The sequence below is a fragment of the Notechis scutatus genome, chromosome 3 (genome assembly GCF_049901735.1).
Source record: "Notechis scutatus isolate UNSWTSFEM ecotype Mainland chromosome 3, rNotScu1.2, whole genome shotgun sequence".
Lineage (NCBI taxonomy): Eukaryota > Metazoa > Chordata > Lepidosauria > Squamata > Elapidae > Notechis > Notechis scutatus.
Genome location: NC_142011.1, coordinates 11,356,611 through 11,378,238, shown reverse-complemented (window position 1 = coordinate 11,378,238; position 21,628 = coordinate 11,356,611). Strand labels below are relative to the sequence as shown.

At 43.3% G+C, this 21,628-nt stretch overlaps 1 protein-coding gene across 1 annotated transcript in view; it reads right to left on the bottom strand.

Moving 5' to 3' along the window:
- The window catches only part of LAMA5 (laminin subunit alpha 5), a 225,391-nt gene that overhangs the window by 67,065 nt on the left and 136,698 nt on the right, over nt 1-21,628 (bottom strand). The window contains exons 28-37 of the mRNA XM_087959198.1: nt 21,011-21,119; nt 16,906-17,003; nt 14,113-14,314; nt 10,787-10,913; nt 9,927-10,066; nt 7,744-7,859; nt 5,399-5,607; nt 2,303-2,507; nt 1,612-1,756; nt 680-820 (exon numbers count right to left, since the gene is read on the bottom strand). Coding sequence (XP_087815324.1) covers nt 680-820; nt 1,612-1,756; nt 2,303-2,507; nt 5,399-5,607; nt 7,744-7,859; nt 9,927-10,066; nt 10,787-10,913; nt 14,113-14,314; nt 16,906-17,003; nt 21,011-21,119 — 1,492 coding nt within the window. The remainder of the gene's footprint in view (nt 1-679; nt 821-1,611; nt 1,757-2,302; nt 2,508-5,398; nt 5,608-7,743; nt 7,860-9,926; nt 10,067-10,786; nt 10,914-14,112; nt 14,315-16,905; nt 17,004-21,010; nt 21,120-21,628) is intronic.

Below are 21,628 nucleotides of genomic sequence, written 5' to 3'. Positions count from 1 at the left end.
GCCACTCCCAGTGACAGGCATCAAGCTGGCCACGCCGAAGCAGTCAGCCATACCCACCCGGCCCCCTGAGGTCAACCACAGTCCTGATGCGGCCCTCAATGAAATTGAGTTTGACACCCCTGTTCTAGATGGTGGTGTTCATCTATGTTTCTTAGCCAAGAGAACTAGTGTTGTCCAAAGACACTTCCGGAGTCATGTCACTGGCATGACTATTACACCGGGGTGCACGGAGAACTGTTACCTTCCCACCTAAATGGTATCTATTTATCTGCTTGCATTTTGTATGGTTTTGAACTGCTTGGTTGGCAGGAGCTGGGGCAGGAACGGGAGCTCACCCCATCATGCGGTACTTGGGTCTTGAACTGCCGACTTCCGGTCCACAAGTCCAGCATCTTAACCAGTAGATCATTATGCCTCTTCTATTATATTGAACAGGTTACTGCAAAATCTATGTGGCTCTGTTGATTGTATTCTCTGAAATATTGTTAAACACTTTACACGCAATGCTACCTACAGACAACTTCATAGATCCATCTCATTTTTTCCATCCTACGTAGCAGCTACCTTCCTTGATTTACTCGGCTTTCAACTCTTAACCTTCTTTTATATGTTAAATATGAAGTTCTTTTATCCCTCTTTTCTGGGACAGTCACCTGTAAATCTTCACCTACTCATTTACCTCCACACGGTACTTCTTGGCACTGTGGCAGCGATCGGTTGCCCCAAAACAGAAACACTTGGTGCAGCCTTTAGGATTGCTGGCATCAAGAGAGAATGTCCCCAAGTGGCACTGGTCACACCTTGGGCCTTCCACATTTTCCTAGAGACCGAAAAAGGAATCCTGTCAGTTTGAGGCAAGGCCCCCATGTTCTTGATTTTTGCTTAATATTGAAAATACTTCCTTCTAGAACCTTACTCACACCCTTAATATATTTAAAGGTTTCAATCAAGGCCCCTCTTTCCCTTCTCCAGGCTGTATGTGTTCAGTTCCTCCAATGTCTCCTGATATGTTTTGGTCCCTCAGACTTTGCACCATTTTTGCTCCTAAAAGAGTGCTCTTAAAGAATTGTAGGCTTGCACTCATCAGTAACAATCAGAACTAGACATTCAGGCACACAACCAGTGGTGGGATTCTACTGGTTTGGCCCGGTTCACACGAACCGGTAGTAAAAAAAACAGCTACCGGTTCGGCCAAACTATTTTTTTTTCCTCCTGACGATCAGCCGTTCTGAAGATCAGTTGTGCCGGGATCCCCCTCGCTGTCTTACTGCTTTGCCCAAGAGGCTTCCCTGAGGCCCAGGAGGCAAAAAGGGGCACTTGGGAGGGGCTGCTGTGCGGCCCCCCTGCACTCTGTTTTTTGCCTTCCTGGACTTCAGGGAAGCCTCCTGGGAGTGAAAACGTACACCCCCCCCCCGGAGGTTTCCCTGAGGCCCAGGAGGCAAAAAAAAACACACACACTCTAAAAATAAATGAAGGTGGCAGGGTTTGTCTTGAAAATAACTGTTAATGCTGCTGAGAACTGAAGGCACCACCGGCACTGGTCCTACTATTTCTTACTGCTCCTCAAACAGCAATGGACAGAAAGTAGGTTTAGACAATGATCAGACTCACCTTGCAGTGACATTCTCCAGTGACCAGGTCACAGATGCTTGGTTTTGTCCCTGCTTCATGGCAGTCACAAGCCCTGCAGTTGGGGTAGCCATAATAGCCTGGGGCACAGAGATCACATTGACGTCCTACGATGTTGGGTTTGCATCTGGGAAGAACAAATGGTCACTTTTTTAATTCTTTTGTTCGTTATTATGGCTGCTTTTCAAGTCAAATTATGAGCTAACACGACTAGTGCAAAGGAGTACTGGTGGAAAGGATGGGACAGACAATAACAGAATAACAAGCAGGAGATCGTGTACCATTCCAGATCAGTGGTTGTCCAATCCCTTCTTAAAAACAGAGGAGGGGAAATGGAGGGAGGGAGGGGGAGAGAGTGGGGAGAAGAAGGGGAGGGGGAGGAGGAAGAGAGGGAGAAAGAGAAAGTGGGAGGGAGAAAGAAAGAGGGAAGGAGAAAGAGAGAGAGAAAAAAAGAAAGAAAGAAAGAAAGAAGAAAGAGAGATAGATAGATAGATAGATAGATAGATAGATAGATAGATAGCTCGATAGATGATAGGTGATAGATAGATGATAGATAGATAGATAGATAGATAGATAGATAGATAGATAGATGTGGTCTCTGATTAGGATGGCCAGATGCAGCTGGTGCTCTAGGATTCAGACAAACAGGGTTCATATCATGATCTCTACTTACTGGCATTGTCCGCTCTCTATATTACATCCTGGTTCGGTCTGATCTTGGATCCCAGAACTAGAACAGTTGCAGTCCTCACAGCCCACCAGGGGGTGACATCCAAAGGTTTGCGGCTCACACACCACACACTCTGGTCTAACAGTACGTGGTGGGCAGATGCATTGTCCTGTCACTTCATCACACAAGCGAAATCCACAGTCACAGGCTAGGAGCAAAATCAGGTAGGGATGAGAAAGCATAGAATGTTAATTTCTAAATTGGAGAGACAGGTAATCCTCGACTTAGAAACAGTTCATTTATTTGTACACCACCTGCTGCTATGGAGCTGTGGTGGCACAGTGATTAGAACGCAGTATTGCAGGTTGACTCTGCCCACTGCCAGCAGTTCGATCCTGACTTGCTCAAGGTTGATTCGGCCTTCCATCCCTCCGAGGTGGGTAAAATGAGGACCCAGATTGTTGGGGGGGGGTGACATCTGACTCTGTAAACCGCTTAGGGCTGTAAAGCACCATGAAGTGGTATATAAGTCTAAGTACTATTGCTATTTAAGCTATGAATGGTTCCTGTTCAGATCTGAAATGCACTAAATACTATATAATTTAGACAACTACTGATAGCCCTTGATTTACAACCATTTCTTTAGTGACTGTTTGAAGTTTCAACGGCACTGAAAGAAGTGACTTATGACCAGTTTTCACACTTATGACCGTTGCAGCACCTCCATGGTTATGTGAACAGCATTTGGCCGCTTGGCAACTGACTCATATTTATGATGGTTGCGGTTTCCTGGGGTCACGTGATCCCCTTTTGTGACCTTCTGATAATCACAATCAATGGGGAAGCCAGATTCACTTAACAACCATGTTACCAACTGAACAGCTGCAGTGATTTGCTTAACAACTGTGGCAAGACAGGCCATAAAGGGGGCAAAACTCACTTAACAACTATTTTGCTTAGCTAGCGAAATATGGGGCTCAGTTGTGGTTGTAGGTCAAGGACAACCTGTAAATTATTGTAAATTTAGTTGTACAGTTCAATGTAGAACTTCAACACATGCTTATTCAAAATTATGAATGTATTCATGAATACAGGAAGACCACAATTGATGACTAGTTGCTTAGCAACCATTTGAGGTTATGACAGACCTTCCCAGAGCAACTTATGATCCATATTCAAAGTTCTGATGGCTGCCTTCCCCCCCCAAGTCATGTGATCGCACTGTGTTCACACAACAACTGGACTGCACATATGGGCATTTTGCAGCACCACATAATCATGTGGCCACAACTTACAGTATTTTTCAGAAACCGGTATTTATTTCCAATTTCCGCAAAAACCACCCACTGTGCCAATGAAAATATGGTGACTCACTTAATGATGCCATAAAACCAGGGGTGGGATTCTACTGGTTTGGACCGGTTCTATAGAACTGGTTGTTATGATTCTGCGCAGTTCGGAGAACCGGCAAATCGTGTCCCTGGCTGGCCCTGGCCCTCTCTGCCTTCCCCTCCTCTCCCCTCCCCACCCAGTCAGTCCTTATCGCACATGCATGACATTGCTGACTGCATTCACCCTGCCCAGTCACTCCTTAAGATATTTCTCTTCCCCTCCCGACGATCAGCTGTTCCCATGATCAGCTGTGCTGGGATTCCCCTTGCTGTCTTACTGCTTCGCCCGGGAAGCTTCCCTGAGGCCCAGGAAGGCAAAAAATGGAGCCAAGGGGGGCGCAGCTTTCCCCGGCCCCATTTTCTGCCTTCCTGGGCCCCAGAGAATCCTTTTTGGGATCAAAAATGCCCCCCAGGAGGCTTCCCTGAGGCCCAGAAGGCCCAAAAATGGGGGGGGGGAGATGCTGCCAAAAAAAGAAGAAGCCATGCCCACAGAACCGGTTGTTAATTAATTTGAATCCCACTCCTGCATAAAACAGGTCATAAAGTTGGGAACAGTCACTTAATCACCAGCATGATTGTAATTCTGGGAGAAATTACTGTTGTGATTCTGGGCTAAATTACTGTTGTAAGTCAAGTACTACCTAAACACTGTGTTGCACTTCAAAATATTAATAAAAGAGGGACCAATTTTCGGCTACTTCTCATTCATGCATGCTTCTGATAATTTCACACTGATTTTTCAGTCCAATTTATTCTCTTGAATAAGTTTGCTAAAAGGATCCTAGGGAAGAAAATTGCTTTAGTGGGCTCTACTAAAATAAAAGCTGATAAGCTAACTAATAACCCAGATCTGTCTTCAATTTATTTATGGAGTATCTGAAGTAAAACCCAATATTTTCTTGGCAGATAGGAATAAAAGGATGGCCTTGAAATTTGAGCAAAAAGTTGCTTGTCACATAAGAGAATAACAGAATTACAGAGTTGGAAGGGACCTTGGAGGACTTCTAGTCCAACCCCTGCTCAGGCAGGAAATCCTATGCCATTTCAGACAAATGACTGACCAATCTCTTTTGGAAAACCTCCAGTGTTGGAGCATTCACAACTTCTAGAGGCAAATTGTTCCACCGATTAATTGTTCTCACTGTCAGGAAATGCCTCCTTAGCTCTGCGTTAGTTCTCTGCTTAATTAGCTTCCATCCATTGCTCCTTGTTCTGCTTTCAGGTGCTTTGGAGAATAGGTTGATCCCCATCTTCTTTGTGGCAGACCCCCAAATATTGGAACACTGTCATGTCACCCCTATTCCTTCTTTTCATTAAACTAAACATAACCATTTTGTGCTTCATGTGTTTTTGCCTCCAGTCCCCTAAGCATCTTAGTTGCTCTTCTTTACATTTTTTTCCCCCAAAGTATCAATATCTTTTTTACTTTATGGCAACCAAAACTGGATGCAGTATTCAAAGTGTGTTCTTACCAAGGCATTATAAAGTGGTATTAACACTTTACTTGATCTTGATTTTATCCCTTTGTTAATACAGCTCAGGATTGCATTGGTATTTTTTTTTGGCAGCTGCAGCACACTGCTGACTTATATTTAAGTGGTTGTCCACAAGGACATATATTATCTGTCCTACACACACACACACACACACACACACACACACACACACACACACACTTCTCTCCCTCTCCATGAACTCAAGTACTCACGTCGGCAATTGGGAAAACCCCAATATCCAGTGGCACAGCGTGAACATTTGCGCCCGATGATATTGGACTTGCACGTACATTGGCCCCCAAATGGCTCACACTGGCTCGAAACAGCACCAGCCTCATGGCAATGACAAGGTTCGGCCCCGTTGTAAAAAAGAGAAATTGAGATGGCAGAATCCTGGCAGAACTTGGATGAAGTTACAGGGCTGCAGAGAGAGAGGAAAAGTTTTGCACCGGGTCTCAACAAAGTGCAATGCCTACAAATATTATTTATTAATGATTTTATTATTTGTAAGGTAAAGATTAAGTGTACTCATTAATTAAAATGTGGACCCTGAACAGGTTTTTTTTTGCAAGCATGAAGAAAGAAAGAAATGAAACAGAAGATGCTCCAGGACAGTTCAATGTACACTGAAATATGTGCACATAAAATGGGTACAGGAACTAGATATTAAGAAAGCTACATACATACTATAAGGCTCAATTATTTTATCTACCTATCAACTGACCTATCCAGTTACATACATACTTTCAGTCTGGCTGGTCAGTTCGAACTGACAAGAACTGTCTCTCTCATTTTCTGTCTGTCTGTCTGTCTGTCTGTCTGTCTGTCTGTCTGTCTGTCTGTCTATCTATCTATCTATCTATCTATCTATCTATCTATTCATCAACTATCTGTCTGTCTCTTTATCATCTATCTTTATCTATCTATCATCTATCTGTCTGTCTATCTATATCTATCTCATCTATCATCTATTCATCATCTATCTGTCTGTCTGTCTGTCATCTATCTATCTATCTATCTATCTATCTATTCATCAACTATCTGTCTGTCTCTTTATCATCTATCTTTATCTATCTATCATCTATCTGTCTGTCTATCTATATCTATCTCATCTATCATCTATTCGTCATCTATCTGTCTGTCTGTCTGTCTATCTATCTATCTATCTATCTATCTATCTATCTATCTATCTATCTATCTATCATCTATCTATTCATCAACTATCTGTCTGTCTCTTTATCATCTATCTTTATCTATCTATCATCTATCTGTCTGTCTATCTATATCTATCTCATCTATCATCTATTCATCATCTATCTATCTATCTATCTATCTATCTATCTATCTATCTATCTATCTATCTATCTATCTATCTATCTAATCTACCATTATTCATCATCTGTCTGTGTCATCATCCATCCATCCACCTACCTACCTATTTATCTATATCAAATTTCTGCACTGGCCATCTCACCTGAGTGATTCCTGGTGGATTACAGTAAAAAATAATGATATAAAAAGTACACTCTGGTTCTTTTCTTTAAATCATGTCATCTATCATGACCCAGCATATCTCCACCATCGCAGCCTCTGCCCTTGGGAATAAGGATCCTCCTGAGAGCCAGGTGGCTTGTATCCTGATGGCATTACAGAGGGTTATACACCTGGCTGTTCTCCCAGCCTTTGGATTAGGCTTGCTGAAGACTCTGCTGCTGAATGTTAAATGTTAATGGATGTTAGTATCTATCTGGTTCTTTTTTTTTTTTTTACAGTTTTTTGGTGGGAGGATTGTATGCTGTTTCTTATTAAAGTCTTTTTTATCTTGCCTAGTGTACTTGCCTAGGATGTTGAGAGTGGCTTACAGCTGAGTAGCACCCTGTTGAATCAAATAAATAAAGCCAATAGTTTAAGACAAGTTGGGAGGAGATAGTGAGAATATTTAGAGTAAGGAAATGTAAGGCTTGCACACCTAAAACAGCATTCTTGCCAGAATTCACTTCTGTTCTATCTGAGAAGAGCAGGAGTAAAGTCAAGGATTGGTAGTTTTCCAACGCGGTCTTGCTCAAATCAGATTTCCAACTTTTGTCAAGCGCTGGATCGGACTGCTATTTAGGCATCATGTGGGGGAGATCCCAGACCTCCACAATCTTATCAAGACTCGGGATCTTATGATACTCATATTGAGTCTAGATTGTTGAGAGGGCAAGTGGAAGGCCCAAAGAATCCAGGAATCCAGCCAAGATCCTCCTACATACCTGAGACTGGATCACTGTCCAGATACAATGGGCAAGGACCAAGCCCTGAGCAACTGTGGACATTTAATTATGGGATTGCTTATTTCTTATCAAGTCCCAGTTCTATTAAAATTATCTTTGTGCCTGTGGGAGGTTGAGGAGACACATCCAACTGTTCACTGGTTTGGAAGGACTCCCAATAGAAGATCTGAAGATCGTATCAAGTTTGTTAGTGGGCCCCTCCAAAGCAGCACTGGGGATTTGTTGTAAAATGTAGAGAACATTCCAGTTGAAACAACCCAGATGCTTATTTGCAATCTCACTTGATGTAGAAGCCGTTGATTCCGCAGCTGCTGATGAAATCGTAGGATTTGTCCAGCGGTTCTTCCGAAAGATAGTTGGAGCCATAAATGCTTTCAGGAACCACGAGGATATAATCCTATAAATAACCATAAAAAAATCCAAGTAGTGAAATTATCCAAATGTATGACATTGAAAAATCCAACTTTGTGTAGAAATGCTGCTCTTTGTCTGCTTTACTACTACTCTGTAGTAGTCGCATAATGTACCTCAATATCTTTGACATGGATACTTTACATGAAAACTGTTTCGCATAGATTTTCCAACCCTTCTTCTTGGAGAAACATATTGTTAACCCTGAAGTTCGCCTGTCCGAAGCCATCTTGGAGGCTTCAGGGTTGACACACAGCAGTGGGAGAGGGGGAATAGTTAGATGGGATTTTGTAGACTAAACAATAAAGTTTTCCTATGGGAAGCAAGTATATTGTTCCTATGGGGACAATGGATAATTACCATAAAGCTTTCTTCGTGATAATAAAGGATTTTGTCTGGAGTTAACAGAGTAACAGAGTTGGAAGGGACCTTGGAGGTCTTCTAGTCCAACCCCCTGCTCAAGCAGGAAACCCTATACCGTTTCAGATAAATAATTGTCCAATCCTTTCTTTAAAACCTTCAGTGTTGGAGCACCCACAACTTCTGGAGGCAAGTTGTCCCACTGGTTTATTGTTCTCAAAGTCAAGAAAATTTCCTTAGTTCTAGGTTGCTTCTTTCCTTCAATAGTTTTCATTAGTTGCTCCTTCAGATGCTTTGGAGAATAGATTGACCTCCTCTTCTTTGTGGTAGCCTCTCAAATATTGGAACACTGCTATCCTGTCACCCCCAGTCCTTCTTCATTAAACTAAACATATTCAATTTCTGCAATTGTTCATCATGTTTTGGCTTTCAGTCCCCTAAGCATCATCTTTGCTGCTCTTCTCTGCATTTTCTAGAGTCTCAATATCTTCTTTTATATCATGATGATCAAAACTGGATGCAATATTGCAAGTGTGGTCTTATCAAGGCATTATAAAGTTGTATTATAGAGTTCTGAAAAAGGGGGTAATTCCAAACAAACCAGAAAGGCATAGATCTTGTCTTCATCTAGAATCTTTGCTTAGAGCGGGGGTCTTCAAACTTGGCAGTTTTGGACTTCAACTCCCAGAATTCTTCCTCTAGTGATGTTAGCTCAAGAATTCTGGGAGTTGAAGTCCACAAGTCTTAAAACTGTCAAGTTTGAAGACCCCTGGCTTAGAGTAACATCCTTTGGCTCCTCCCCAAATTATCTTATTAGACTTACAAAACAGAGAGAAGAAACAAAATCAAAGGTTGCCTAATTCTCCTTCTTTTGCAATTGTTTTAAACTTTTACTTAAATAAGTTTTCTGTGGTTTGGATTTTTTACTTAAATAAGTAGATCTGTGGTTTAGATTTTTTTTTTCTGATAGGAAAAAAAAGAAGAAGGTTGGATCACCAAAAAGATGCTTTCTCTGACCTGCCACAGTTAAAAGTAGCCAGCCAAGATGAAGGACTGAAAACCACAATGTTTATGGTGAATGAGGAGCCACGAACCTAACTGAGGTTTGCTTTATCCTGATTTTGTTGAGAAGCACAGATCTCCAATAGATGAATAGAAAACATTTTTCTCTAAATTTTTCTCCATGCTCATCTGGAATCCAAAGTACTGGGACAATTTTTCCTCCATTTGTGAAAAGGTCTGCCCTTTCATGGTGCTAGAGCAATGATCAATTTCCTAACCATTGTGTGCTTAACTTTTCAGACAAATTGAATTTCCAGCAGGGAAGCTAGAAAAGCAGGTTCACAGAAAGCAGACAGATCCAGACAGGGCAGCTGACTGATTTAATAGGCCAGAAAAATTCCCTGCAACAAAATGAGTCAAGCTGTACTTTTATGAGAGAGTAAGCAGCACTGCCTGGTGGCCATAAATTATTTCATCCTGCGGTTACAGAGAGAGAGAAAACCACAAAGAATGCTGGTTATGTCCTTAAGTGACTTGAGACCAGATGAGCAGAGTTCAGTTTTTAAAAATTTGCATTTTACCTGAAGATATTCTGGCTTAACTTGGTGAGAACATGTTTTTTAGTTTATCTGATTAATGGCTTGAGTTAACATTCAAAGATGAGATAAGGGTTTTAAAGATAGGAACATACCACCCAAAGATGTCGATCTTCTGGCACACGGATTATTACACTCAGATCATTTTCTGTGATTTCCAGAACAATTTGGTTCTCTGCAACCACCAGATTCCGGCAACCGTATCCATGCGGGCAAAAAGTAGCATTAGCTTGTCCTGAAAAAGTCAGAAAATAAACCTACTCCAATCAACTGAATTTGTTTTGCTTTTATACCAAGGGGTGTACAACCTTGGCAACTTTAAGATTTGTGGACTTCAACTCCCAGAATTCCCCAGCCAGCATTCCCCAGCCAACTCAAAAAATGATGCATTTTCCTCAGTTTAAATTAAGACATGATATGGCTGAGATAGCATAGAGCAGGGGTATACAACCTTGGCAACTTTAAGACTTGTGGACTTCAACTCCCAGAATTCCCCAGCCAGCATTCCCCAGCCAACTCAAAAAATGATGGATTTTCTTCAGTTTAAATTGAGACATGATATGGCTGAGGGAGCATAGAGCAGGGGTCTCCAACCTTGCCAACTTTAAGACTTGTGGACTTCAACTCCCAGAATTCCTCAGCCAGCATTCCCTAGCCAACTCAAAAAATGATGGAATTCTGAGACATGATAGTTGAAGTCCAACTTTAAACTTGTGACTTCAAAGAATTCTCAGCCAGCATTCCCACTAACTCAATGATGGACTGGAAGTTGAGTCCACAATCTAATTGCAGGTTGAGACCCTGGATAGAGTTGGACAATTTCTAACCTTGTCAATTTTAAGATGTGTGAACTTCAACTCCCAGAATTCTCCAGCCAGCCATGCCCAGGTACCCACAACATCTAAATACAGTTTGAGTACACCTGAAAACAGACACACCACACTCTGCAACTCACCCTGCCAAATCCGCCCTCCGTTGATCAACACTTCAACAGGGAAAGTTGGGTGACCAGGCTGATAACAATGCAGGATGAAAGCATAGCGTCCTGGACTCTGAATATGGCCATTTAACACAACAGCTGTCTGGAGGAAAGCAAAGAAGAAAATTTCTTTGGGTCTCACTAATTTCTATTTCAAGCCACCGTTATGGTTCCAGAGAGGGCTATGTGCCTCAGCGTTCATGGCAGAATTGGATCTTCCAAGAAACTGACAAAGGGATAAAAATGGATAATACTGTATTTATCCTGCAGGCATCTCTAGAAAATGTCTTTATCAATTATCATGAACATGGGGGCTCTGTTGCTTTGCTCTATCAGAAATACTGCTGTTTGGCAGAGAATATTAGAAGCTCAGAGTTGAACTGTATGGTATTTGTGTACTCTAAGCTTAGTGGTTTTCTTGCAGATGTTTCATTACCAAACTGGGAAACATCATCAGTGCTAGAATGGAGTGGGGTTTGCTCTCTGTTTATACACTAGTCATTAGTGGCTTGCCCTATTGGTGTTGGTGGGAGCGATCTTGATAGTTCCTCGACTAGGCTGTTATTTACTTCTTTCCTTTTGTATGAGTTGGTACCCTTGATTGGGATATTGTTTATTTCTCGATTGTTGGTCTAGTGTTAATCTGGGTGTCCCAAAAGTGCATTTCCAAAAGGCAACTGGACTTTCTTGGTTTTTTTCCTTTTTAAAATGTTTCGCTTCCCATCCAAGAAGCTTCTTCATTTTTCAAGGAGATAAACCAAGAAAGTCCAGTTGCCTTTTGAAAAAGCATCTTTAGGACAACCACGATCTGGATGATTGTGACATATTAATGTGGGTGTTTATCTCTGCTCATCTGGGTGTTGATTGCTGGTGGGGAGGTGATTTGGTCTTTTAGTTTCCTTTGTGGCTTTTCAATTGTCTCTTTTGAACGGCATGTAGATGTTGTTTATCTCTATGTGCCTGCTGATGGCTGATTTCTCTGAGTGCCAGGCTTCCAGGAATTCTCCAACATCATTGATTCTTGTCCCTCAGAGAACTTACCATTTGCCATTTATTTTGTGCTCACCTTCACCATCTCTATGCCTATCATAAGAGTTGTAAAAGGTCTATTGCTTATAACCTCTTTTCCTATCTTCTCTAGCTATTGATTTTATGAGTGATGAGCCCTATTCATTTTGGCAGACCCACTGCATGACCAGAAATTTTGCTTCTCGGTTCATGACATGAAGATCACTCATCCCTGCTTCTTGGCAACTGCTTAGGAATGAGGAATAAGATCTCGGTGATGCTATCTACCTTTGGAAAAAGGACTGCTATTATAGTTTCATGCTGATGATGTCTGTCTTCAGAACTCATTCAAAGCCCTGACGCTCTAACTCCGTGATGGCAAACCTATGGCACACAGAGCCACTTCTGGCAGCGCACAAGATGTCGCTCAGAAGAGCTCCACTGCGCATGCATGCACCCCCCTTCACCAGCCAGCTGATTGTTGGGTATCTGGCGTGCATGGGGGGGGAGACATGTGCATGGGAGACACATGCGCACAGGCATGCGGCATGTGGGATGGTTACGTGCGCATACATAGAGGCGTGAGGGGTGGGATTGCGTGTGGTGCGCATGCAGGGGCGGGGGGGCCTTGTGCGTGCATTGCATCATGGGTGCAGGCACATGAGCGCGAGCATGCATATGCTCGCACACTTTTGGCACGCAATGTGGAAAAGGTTAGCCATCACTGCTCTAACTGCAGAGAGAAGGAGAAACAGACAGACATTGCCCACGCATCATTCATCATCACATTTCAGGAGAAACATGCAGGTAGTCCTTGACTTACAATCAAATGGAACCTGCTCATTACGGTCACAAACTGTGAGAGTCATGAAGCAAGGCACCCACACGACTGCCTCACTTAACAACCCCAATCCTTGCTCTCCCTATTGCAGTTGTTAAGTAATCACATTAATCTTTAACCAGAGCTTGAGGGGCTTTAGGGATGGGCTTTATCTATAGAAAAGATAAATGACTGAGCCATGATGAGGGAGTTGGTACCCAATGGGGTGGGGTGGATGGGGGAGGAGAAGATAGGCTGAGGGGGGGAACACACTGCAGCCGATTGTCAAGTGCCAAATTTTGGTTACGTGACCATGGGGAGCATTAATGTCAGGCAGGGACCCTAAGCCCTTTCTTTCAACATTGTCTTTATTTTGAACTACTTTATATCCTCCGTATATTTATTTATTTATTTATTTGATTTGTCAATCGTTTACAAGATAATAGATAGAAGTATAAACATGAGTAAGAATACAGGAAATAGGTATGAATAAATGGGGACAATAGGACAGGGACTGTAGGCACGATGGTGCACTTATGCATGCCCCTTACAGACCTCTTAGGAAAAGGGTGAGGTCAACAGTGGATAGTTTGAGGTTAAAGGAGTGGGGGGGGGTTAGAGGATGTAACAACAGAGTCAGGTAGTGCATTCCAGGCACTGACTACTCTGTTGCTGAAATCGTATTTTCTGCAATCAAGTTTGGAGCGGTTTACATTGAGTTTGTATCTGTTGTGTGCTCTTGCATTGTTGTGGTTGAAGCTGAAGTAGTCATTAACTGGTAGGACATTGTAGCAGATAATTTTGTGTGCTACGCTTAAGTCTAACCATAGGTGGGGTAGTTCAAGATTGTCCAAGCCCAAAATCTCAAGCCTGGTGATATAGGGTATTCTGTTGCGAGCAGAGGAGTGTAGTACTCTTCTCATGAAATACTTCTGGACTCGCTCGATTGTATTAATGTCTGATATGCAGTGCGGATTCCAGACTAATGAGCTGTTCTTTATATTATTAAATATATTATTATATATTTTTTCAAGGTGAAAAAATACATAGAATGTAATTGGCTCTTCAGTTTCATTCTTTTCAAATGAAAAGTCTGTTCAACCATTTTTCCTTAGGCTATTGATTGAACCAGTTTATAGAGCCTGTATTATTTTACAAGACAGACTAACTGACCCCTGATTCCTATGGCCAGCCAAGAATTGCATTGCTTTTATACCGTACTTGTAAAACTTCACTGTAAAAAGTTTTACACACTTTTTAAAAACACACTGTGGGTAGTTGCCGCCACTCTTCCAGCCAGTGGGAGAACCAACCAGAGTTACATCATGTTTAGCCCCACAGAAAACTTCAAGAATGCAAAGTAAAATTATTCAAATGACTAAAAACCTAAGTTACTAAAAAAGAGAAAAAACCAAACTTCCAATAAAAATATGACCTCTCCACACCTCGGCTGAATGTCCCAAATCATACGTACCTGAGGTGCCCTTAAGAAAATGAGTTTTGCAGAGGTGTCTATCAATGTTGGAGGCTGAGGTGCAGAAGCTGGCAGACTGCCTTCTGGTGGGATGCTAATGGCATGAATTAGGGGCAAGTCTGGAGCAATGGGTAGCAACTGTCCTTCTTCCAGGACAACCGATTGTGAAATCTTCTGATATCTTGATGGGATACAGGAACTACTGAGGACAAACACACACAAAAAGAATAATTGGAATTCTACAGTCAAGAAAAGTGCCTGCTGTTCTATCCAGACACTGACATCAAAGGAACATTGAGGGTAACTATAATGCAAAGCAAAGCAAAGCATAGAGGGTTGGTTTTACTAAGGTCACTTTCATTATGATTCCTTTGATCTTCCACGGATGCTCTTTTGTCTTCCCCGTTTAACTGTAACCAAGTCCATTTGTGTGATAGCCTTTTGGCTCCGAGACACAAAACAAAGGAACAAGAGGATTATAATGAATTTACATCCTCTCCTCAGCCTAAAAACAATTCAAATGTTCTGTTTGCTTCCAAGAGTAAAACAATATAGGCAGTCCTCAATTTATGACCACGTAATTGAGCTCGACGTTTCTCTTGTTAAGCAAGACAGCTGTTCACTGAATTTTGCTCCATTCTTACAATTTTTCTTGCCACAGTTGTTAAACGAATCACTGCAGTTGTTAAGTTAGTAACAACTTTGATTGAATGTGAGTTTATCCAGTTGCCAAGTGTCTGAATTTTGATCACGTGACCATTGGGAATGCTGCAATAGTCGTAGCAATAAGACTTATTTACCGCTTTACAATGCTTTACAGCCCTCTCTAAGCGGTTTACAGAGTCAGCCTCTGGCCTCTAACAATCTGGGTCCTCATTTTACCGACCTCGGAAGGATAGAAGGTTTGAGCTTGGTGGGATTTGAACTGCAAAATTGCAGGCAGCCAACAGAAGTAGCCTGCAGTATTGCACTCTAACCACTGCGCCACCAAAAACGGTCATAAGTCACTTTTTTCAGTACTGTCATAGCATCAAACAGACACTAAATGAATGGTTCAGAGGTGGTGAATTCAGCAGGTTCTGACCAGTTCTGGAGAACCGGTAATGGAAGTTTTGAGTAGTTCGGAGAACCGGCAAATACCACCTCTGACTGGCCCCGCCCCCCTCTATTCTCTGCTTCCCGAGTCCCAGCTGATTGGCTGGGTCTTCTTTGGTTGCCCTGCACAGGAGAAGGGAGCTGGAAAGCAGGTTAGTGGAGTGGGGAGGGAATGGGGGTTTTGCAGTATCCTGCCATGCCCACCAAGCCACACCCACAGAACCAGTAGTAAAAAAAGCCTGTCCTGCTCTCTGGCTCAGCTCTCTCAGTCGCTTTCTCGCTCCTCCACCAGCCCAGGAAGAAACTGCTTCAAAGAAGCCGGGGGTGGCTTTTCCTGTCGCCGCAGCTTCCCGAGCGCCCGTTTCACCCCACCCGCCCGCCCGCCCGCGCGGTTCAATCCACAGTGCTCCGTTCGCCTGCCTGCCTGCCTGGTTGTTTGGGAGCAGCTTGCTGAGAATAATAACTATTCGCCTCTTTTTATCAGCCGAAGCTGCTCCAAACGAAGAAGGCAGGCAGGCAGGCAGGTAGAACGGAGCACTGTGGATTGAACGCAGCGCGGGCGCGGGTGGGAAGGCTCGGAAGCTGTGGCGACAGGAAAGCCACCACCCCCGGCTCTGGGCTGCTGGAGGAGCGATAGAGTGACTGAGAGAGAACGAGGCAGACACCTGAGGGGAGGGAGGAGGGAGACACCTGAGGGATGGGGCTGAGGGAGGCAGGGCGAGGCGCTCCCTGAACTTGGTGGTTTGCTGGCAGGCGTTTTATTACCCGACTAGGTAACAACATCAGATGTTACCTAGTCAGGTAATGAAACGTCTGCAAGCAAACTACCAAACTCAGATTCTCTCTCCCTCCCCCCACCGTCCTTGAAAAAATGTTTCTGCTTGAAACCGGTCCCTGGTACAAAAAAGGTTGGGGACCACTGTTTTAAACTGTTTCAGGGTAATTTGTGTTATGATATATAAACACTTTTCATAAATTAATTAAAATAATCCCAAAACAGATTGCAGAAAGCAAAGGCTACCACGAGTCACTATCAAAACAGGGCTGGGGGGACCATTTTCCCTAATCACTCTGTATAAGGACATGAGCATTTTTTTAAACATAGCAAATAAATAAATCTACTGAAAATTGCATCACAGAGCATTCCTGCATCAACCACAACCCTTTCCATTTACAATGACCACACGGCAAGGACGCAGCAATGGTCACAATTCCAAGGACCAGTTGTTAAATCACTTTTTTCAGCACCGTCATAACTTTGAACAGTCACTAAATAAATGATCGTAAGTTGAGGACTGCATGAAATTAATAAATTGATCATTTTACAGTTTCTTATGAAAATAAAACAACAGAATAACAGAGTTGGGAGGGACCTTGATGGTCTTCCAGTCCAACCCTCTGCTCAAGATCCTACATCATTACAGCCAAATAGGAGCCTGGACCATCAAACAGGAAACCCAGACAACATACCAGACATCATTGCAAATCATTGTAAACACACACTTGAAAAATGTTTTATGTGGCATTCCCACAATTAAGTACATACAGTCATAATTAACTTTCATATTTTGTAAACAAGCTGTTTATTTTATTGCTTTTTTTGTCTTTTTCATCCTAGCCACTCAAGAATTGCAATTTGCTAGTTGGGTGGCCATAAAAATTACACCAAAATAAACCAGCAAAACAAAGGTGATTTACCTGTTCAGCGATAACATTCCATGGGTACTGATGCAATGAACTTTGGGCTCCAAAAACTCCAGAGTGAATTGCTCGTAGGGGATCAAGTGCATTTTGTACTGAAGACAGGGGAAGAAGAGAAAAAGAATGAGAAAGAGAAGAGGATTTTTTAGGTTTTTCTTTCTGGCGCAAAAATCAAAGAGCTTCTGTAGAGATGAGGTCGAATGCATAAAACAGGGATAGGGAACTATGGCCCCTTTATCACCTGGGGCTTTAACTCCCAGAATTCCTGAGCCAGCATGGATGCATAACAGAGGTGGGGAACTATGGCCCCTTTATGTCTGGGGGACTTCAACTCCCAGAATTCCTGAGCCAGCATGGATACATAAAATGAGGGTGGGGAACTATGGCCCCTTTATGTCCGGGGACTTCAACTCCCAGAATTCCTGAGCCAGCATGGATACATAAAATGAGGGTGGGGAACTATGGCCCCTTTATGTCCGGGGACTTCAACTCCCAGAATTCCTGAGCCAGCATGGATACATAAAATGAGGGTGGGGAACTATGGCCCCTTTATGTCCGGGGGACTTCAACTCCCAGAATTCCTGAGCCAGCATGGATACATAAAATGAGGGTGGGGAACTATGGCCCCTTTATGTCCAGGGGACTTCAACTCCCAGAATTCCTGAGCCAGCATGGATACATAAAATGAGGGTGGGGAACTATGGCCCCTTTATGTCCGGGGACTTCAACTCCCAGAATTCCTGAGCCAGCATGGATGCATAACAGAGGTGGGGAACTATGGCCCCTTTATGTCCGGGGACTTCAACTCCCAGAATTCCTGAGCCAGCATGGATACATAAAATGAGGGTGGGGAACTATGGCCCCTTTATGTCCAGGGACTTCAACTCCCAGAATTCCTGAGCCAGCATGGATACATAAAATGAGGGTGGGGAACTATGGCCCCTTTATGTCCGGGGACTTCAACTCCCAGAATTCCTGAGCCAGCATGGATACATAAAATGAGGGTGGGGAACTATGGCCCCTTTATGTCCGGGGACTTCAACTCCCAGAATTCCTGAGCCAGCATGGATACATAAAATGAGGGTGGGGAACTATGGCCTTATGACCTGGGGCTTCAACTCCCAGAATTCCTAAGCCAGCAGGAATTCTGGGAGTTGAAGTCCACAGGTCATAAAGGGGCCATAGTTCGCTACCACTAACATAAAAAACGACTAACTTTGCTACATGCACCTGTTGACAAAACAACAGTGTGCAATAAACAGAAACATCTCTTTGTTTGACCCGCAACAGACCTTTGGAAAAGAGGGGTCGGAGGGAGGGTTCCCAACAAAGAAATTGATTAGACATTCCCTGCTTGCTATGGCAACATGTTCCCTGGGCTCTGTACATCCCCCCCCCCAATTTTTTTTATTTTTTTTTGAGGGGGTGGGAAGATAAGAAACCTTCCAGGGGAAAAAAAGACAGGACTTTCTTTTGTTTTTTTCACTGAATGAAGATCAAATGGGGAAGAGAACAAGCAGCTGTTTCTGTCAGTTTGCTCTTTTGAGAAAGAGAGAAAGAGAGAGGGGGAGGGAGGGAGGGAGGGAGAGAGATGCAAAAGAAAACAAAACAAAAGAGCAGCCACCTGTTTTGTTCACTTAAAATGCTGTCTAGGGTGCCACTTAGAAAGTTGATGCTCTCTGTTGCCCAGCAAAACATCTCAAGCAAAGCAAGAACCCACAAAGGGAGCGAATGTGAAAGGTTAACCAGAGAAATGCCAATTTCTGGCAATTGGACAAGGAACACTTCACGGTTCCTGTGAGCCAGCTACTCCTACGGATAGCCAGTGCTGCATAACATGCAGCCAGAAGGAGCGTTGTGCTGACTCTTAATTACACTCAACAATGGCTCCCGTCCCCGTGTAACCTAGATATATGGCTTTTAGATAATGCCGAGCAATTCATTCTAATAACTGTGTAATTGGCAGGAAGGTTTTGTTTTTACAGGCGGCCCTTGTTTAGCAACCAGCATTGGGACAGGCAGCTTGGTGGTGATGTGAAGTGGTCGCTATGTGAAACCTTGACTGTGCGTACAATCTTGCTTCACCTTCACTTTGCTTTACAGGCCTGCAAAGGTCATAACTAACCCTGGGAACGCTGCAACCATCCTAAATATGAGCCAGTTGCCAAGAATACAAATTTTGATCGTGTGGCCATGGGGATGCTGCAATGGATGTTAAGTGTGAAAAACGCTCGTCAGTCACTATTTTCAGAGCAGTTGTATCTTTGAACGGTTCTAAATGAATGGTTGAAAGTCAAGGACTTCCTGTATAGGAACTCATCCTGATTAGGGTGACAATAGCAGGCAACACAACTCAGGGACTTTGTGTAGTGGTTCACTGGCAGCCGGTGCAGACGGCAGCCGAATCGGACAGTGGGGAAGAACGGGGACCTGTCTGGGAATCTGGAGAGGACTCGGACGAGGGTCCTGCGTCCGATGCGGAGATGGGGCCAGGACCATCTGGGAGTGGGGTGCTGCCTCTGGAGCCTTCAGAGTCTGGCAGCAGTGAGGCAGAGGAACAAGGGGAGCCTGTTCCCAGTGCACGTGTGCACAGAGCTGCTAGAAGGCAAGAGCAGCTGAAGCAGAAGGGGTGACTTGGGAGTAAGGCTGGGAGGTGATTGCCCCTCCCATAAGGCATGAAGATCAGGCAAAGATGATAAAACCTTTGCAGGAAGCAAAGTCGTTCATTTGGTTTAGATTCATTCTTGAAGCTCTTTGTACTTTGGTTGGTTTTTTTTTCCTAGTTCATTTGATACTTCTATTATTTGCAGCACTTCACAGAAAAGAAAGGTGGGTGCTTATCTCAAGGGACTGTTTGAGATGAATTCCAGCTGGGAATGAAAATAATTCCCAGTGTTGCAGTAAAATAAGTCTTGTTTTTAAAATAAGCGTGTGTGTAGTTATGGTCTAGGACAGTGATTGCCAACTGGTGGGCCGCAAAGAAATCTCACCCCCAGAGCACCGTCCCAAAGCAATTAATCCAGGCTGCGCAGAAACGCAAGGCTGTGCTGCCCACATGGCCCACGGGAACCCTCCCAGCCACTCACTCCTTACCCGGCCAACTTGCCTGCTAAATTGCTATTTTTCCTTTTTCCGACCATCAGCTGTTCTGCTGTGACAGGAAATTTAGATTAGCTAGGAAACAGAAAGTGGTTGGATTTCTTGCTTTCTAGCTAGTCTTTAGATCTTTGGCTCTGCTTTTAAGCACAGCCGATCCTCCCTTAGGTTCTATTATTCAGTGCAGACTCACTGCAAGCAAATTTTATGTGACAGACTGAGCTAGCTGATGGCCGATAGATAGGTTACTGAATGAGTCTGTGAGCAACTCAATCTGCCTGCCTGCTTTGCCTGATTTTGGGTAAAAGTTGCTCTTTTTTTTTAAATAAAAAATTCAATATTTATATACATGGTCTATTGTGAGTTAATTTTGTAATTTTGCTTCCTAGCAAATTTTATGAGTTTGCTTACAAGCAAATTTTATGTGACAGACTGAGCTAGCCGATGGCAGATAGATAGATCTCTGAATGAATCTGTGATTCTGTGAGCAACTCAATTTGCCTGCCTGCTTTGCCTGATTTTGGGTAAAAGTTGCTTTTTTAATAAAAAAGTTCAACATTTATATAAATATTTATAATATTTACATACAAGCCATGCCCAACCAGTCACGTGACCACCAAGCCACACCCACAAATTAGCCCACGTCAACAGAACCAGTTAGTGGTCCCTGGGATCTAAAATTATGAGTATGGTGGTCTCTGAGGTCCAAAAGGTTGCTGACCCCTGGTCTAGGAAGCCTTGGTCAGAACACTTTGGAATTTGATCTTTGGAATTTGACAACTTCTGCAAAGTGTTTTATTTGCCTCCTAGCTGCTTCCCAAGAGCAAAACTCTGGAGTTCGATGCTTGTCTTGCCTCTTCTGGGTCCAAAAATAATTTTTCAGTTCTGACACTTCTCTGCCCACCCTTCCCATGCAGGTAATAGTTTTAACCATCCTAATTTAAGATGCTCAAACTTGCATCGGATAGTTGCCTCTGCTGGGGAAGCTCTCCTCGTAAAGACTTACCAGGAAGAAGCGGGCCTGATCCACCGTGAACTGGACTCTCGCCTCAGTGTCAAGTTCAAATGTTGCCAAGCGGTTTTGAGAATCTACAATGATCCCGCGACAAAGGAAACTGCGAGACAAAAAAAAAGAAAAAAAGAAGTGGGTCAAATTCTCAAGGGTGGCATTTTCCCAGTATGTCTTTCCACCACCACCCTTTGTGGTTTAATATAGATCCTTTATGGGCTTTGAATGAGTTGAGTGATAGCAAGGATATGCTACTGAAAGATATCCCGATCTGCAAAAACAGCGGTTCCAGACGGTGTAATCCATCCTTGATGTAAACACTGCCAGGGGTTGTTTAAATAGATCGTTGGAGGTCAGGATGTGCGTGCTATTTTCCTCTCACACATGTCTTGTTCTGAGGATGTGGACTTTTGGCAGGATTGCTGCCTTGGATATTTACAAGGCCAGGAATCTAAACAGCACATAACGTCCACCCCAACTGCGGTAAAGGCTGATGCAGATTACAGGCAGTCCTTGACTTACAACAGTTCATTCAGGGACTATGCAAAGTTACAACGGCAGTGGGAAAAAAAAATCTGGAGCTCGATGCTTGTCTTGCCTCTTCTGGGCCTTGTG